This window comes from Lottia gigantea, assembly GCF_000327385.1.
Source record: "Lottia gigantea unplaced genomic scaffold LOTGIsca_157, whole genome shotgun sequence".
Classification (NCBI taxonomy): Eukaryota; Metazoa; Mollusca; class Gastropoda; family Lottiidae; genus Lottia; species Lottia gigantea.
This window is the reverse complement of record NW_008707910.1, coordinates 87,514-90,292: the sequence shown is the minus strand read 5'-3', so window position 1 is coordinate 90,292 and position 2,779 is coordinate 87,514. Positions and strand designations below refer to the sequence as shown.

Below are 2,779 nucleotides of genomic sequence, written 5' to 3'. Positions count from 1 at the left end.
GACGTATATTATCTTTGAATGGCATTTAGTAAAGGTGTTCGATAAATGAAAAAATTCTTATGGATTACAATTACTAACTTTATTTGAGCGACGTTTCGACCGTACATAGGGGAAACGAAGAGACCACTTCAAAAAAGGATCAAAGAACATCAATCAAATGCAGCCAACAACCAATCAGCAATCCAAGACCATATAAAAGTTACAGGCCACAAAGTCAATTGGAATGAAACCATAACATTAGCTATCAACAAAAGCAATCAGAAAGAAAGGGAAATTATTGAAGCCATCCGAATAAGAAGACTTAATCCGTCAGTCAACAGAGATAAGTTCTCAAACATTAGCAGTTATATACTTTAATTGGGTTCTTAATCCTTTGTTTTGTTAAGTTGTTTTCTCTTTACCTATATATTATATGCTTGTTAATCTTTGTAATATTTTTCAATGCCTGATAAATACCAAAGAACACTGGTCAAAACGTCGCTCAAATAAAGTTAGTAATTGTAATCCATCCTGAAATTTTCCACCAAATCTGCTTGATTCATGTAATCAATCGATTGATTTATATATATATATATATATAAATAACAATGGACTCAAAATGCATCCTTGTTAGAATAGGATGTATGATCAAAACCTATTTTTACACACGAATTAACTGATGCATACATTGATTTAAGAGCTCTAAACATTTTACCATTAAAATACAGATACACAAGGGAAATTCCTAAAATAGTTAACAATCACAATTATTGTAAATTGTTAAAACACAGACATATTTGTGTGCAAAAGTGAAACTAGAATTATTGGAATGTGGATGTATTAATATTTTTTTTAGCATCGCAATGGTTTCCCTGTAGGCCTATCATCGCTAACATTATTGATTTTTCGGTGGTGAAGCATTTAATTGGAAAATTGATTTTTTTCCCCTCCATTACTGAACAATCTATAATCTGAAAACCAGAGAATTCGCATTATCTCTCTTTAGCTTTACAAAACTCAGACCACAATATCTGACCCATTACAGAACAGGTAGTATTCTATTACCAAAATTTAAATAATGCATTTGAAATATTTTGTCACAATCTTTTTCTATGTGAGGCGTTAATTAAATATACATGTGTATACTCACTCTTCTCTTCTAATGGAATATTCAATCAAAACCCTCTTTTATATTTAAGGATGGCAACTACGAAACGTTTGTGTTGGTATGTTTCCTTGGTATCAATTATAATAAGTATGGTTGTATGGAATTCAAAACCATATATCACCGAATCTTTAAGTCGAAATCCTGTAGACATAACGTCCAACATGTCGCATGTTAAGAATGAAAATAACCAGAGCGTGTTACCGATTCTGAGCAAACAGGAGAAAAAAAAAGAAAAATATTTGGTATATCTGTGCGATGAGAAAAAAGCTTGTGGTGGCTGGGGTGACAGACAGAGAGGAATAGTTTCTTTATTTATACTGTCTTTGGTGTGGAAACGAACATTGAAGATTTTGATATCCTCTCCATGTGATATTAAACCCTATTATAAACCAACAAAAGAATATAATTGGATATTCACAGAAGAGGAATTGAAAGGATTAAAGGGTAAAAGAAACACAACTCTTGAGTTTATGCACCGCTGTAAACCTCTGTATGACACGTATAACCTGAACAGCTCAGATATTGCGGAGGTGCTGTACATTAAAACCAATTGTGTTAGCTTTTTACCAATTGCCCAAAAATATGCCAAGTTTTTACCTGCTTATTTAAAAAACAAAGGACGCGCTAGTGTTTTTCGGGAATCTTGGAACAGAATCATGATTCCAACAGACAAAGTGCTTAGTGAGGTCATGAAAATAGAGTCAAGTGGAGTAATAAACTCAGATGCGAAAAAATCTGGAAAGGAACTAGTTTGTGTACATTTACGAACATATCTTACTGAAAACTTAACCTATGACTGTGGTGGATTTCCTCCTGTGGCTGTTACAAAGTTGTGGAATTTTATCGACGGACATTTCCACAATAAATCTCGGATTTTTGTGGCCACAGATCATCTCGGTATTCGAAAAAGTGCTATTTCTAAATATGGTACTAGATATATCGGAAGTTACGCCTCTAACGTGCACCCAGATTCCATGCGATCAAATTTAACATTGGCTTGTCGTTCTCAAGAATCGGCTTATGTTGATCAATTGATGTTATCGAAATGTGATGTTTTGATTTATTACAGAAAAAGTGGCTTCAGTATTCACGCTTCATATCTCAAAACTGAGTGGAGAAATATTTATTCAATCATGAGAAACAGCAAAAGTACATTTTCACTGGTAAAGGAAAATTGAGGTTGTGGTTCATAGGCACGACTTCAATATTATTTCATTCAGTCCACAATATATTATTTTTGATATTAATTCTTGGTAGGCACCTTTAAATGTTAAAATAATTCGATAGTTTCAATAGAGTTTGATTATTAATAATATATTATTGTGTTACTTAAATTCTTCAAAGATAACATGCCAGGCAAGGTAACAATACCAGCTGTCAGAAATGATAATCAAATTATCATCAAATTCAAACATGAACAAGGTCTCATTGTCGCAGTGGGGCGCCAGCCTTCCGAGCCTTGGGTACAAACAGAAAGCAGACTGACTCAATGTGGGGGGGGGGGGGGGGGGGGGGAGGGGGGTGGGACAAAAAACCAAAACCCGGAATCCCCGAAAAAAATGGCCCGGGGCAAAATTTAATTTCCCAAAAATTCCAGGGACCAAAAAATTTTCTGAAAAAAAAATTCCGGGG

The 2,779-nt window shown here is 34.3% G+C and overlaps 1 protein-coding gene across 1 annotated transcript; it reads left to right on the top strand.

Moving 5' to 3' along the window:
• Positions 1-1,179: 1,179 nt before the first annotated feature.
• LOTGIDRAFT_173359 (hypothetical protein) lies at positions 1,180-2,325 on the top strand (the record flags this gene model as incomplete). The annotated part of the gene is made up of 1 exon (XM_009050837.1): positions 1,180-2,325. The coding sequence occupies one exon, from the start codon at positions 1,180-1,182 to the stop codon at positions 2,323-2,325; it is 1,146 nt and encodes a 381-aa protein (XP_009049085.1).
• Positions 2,326-2,779: the final 454 nt, after the last annotated feature.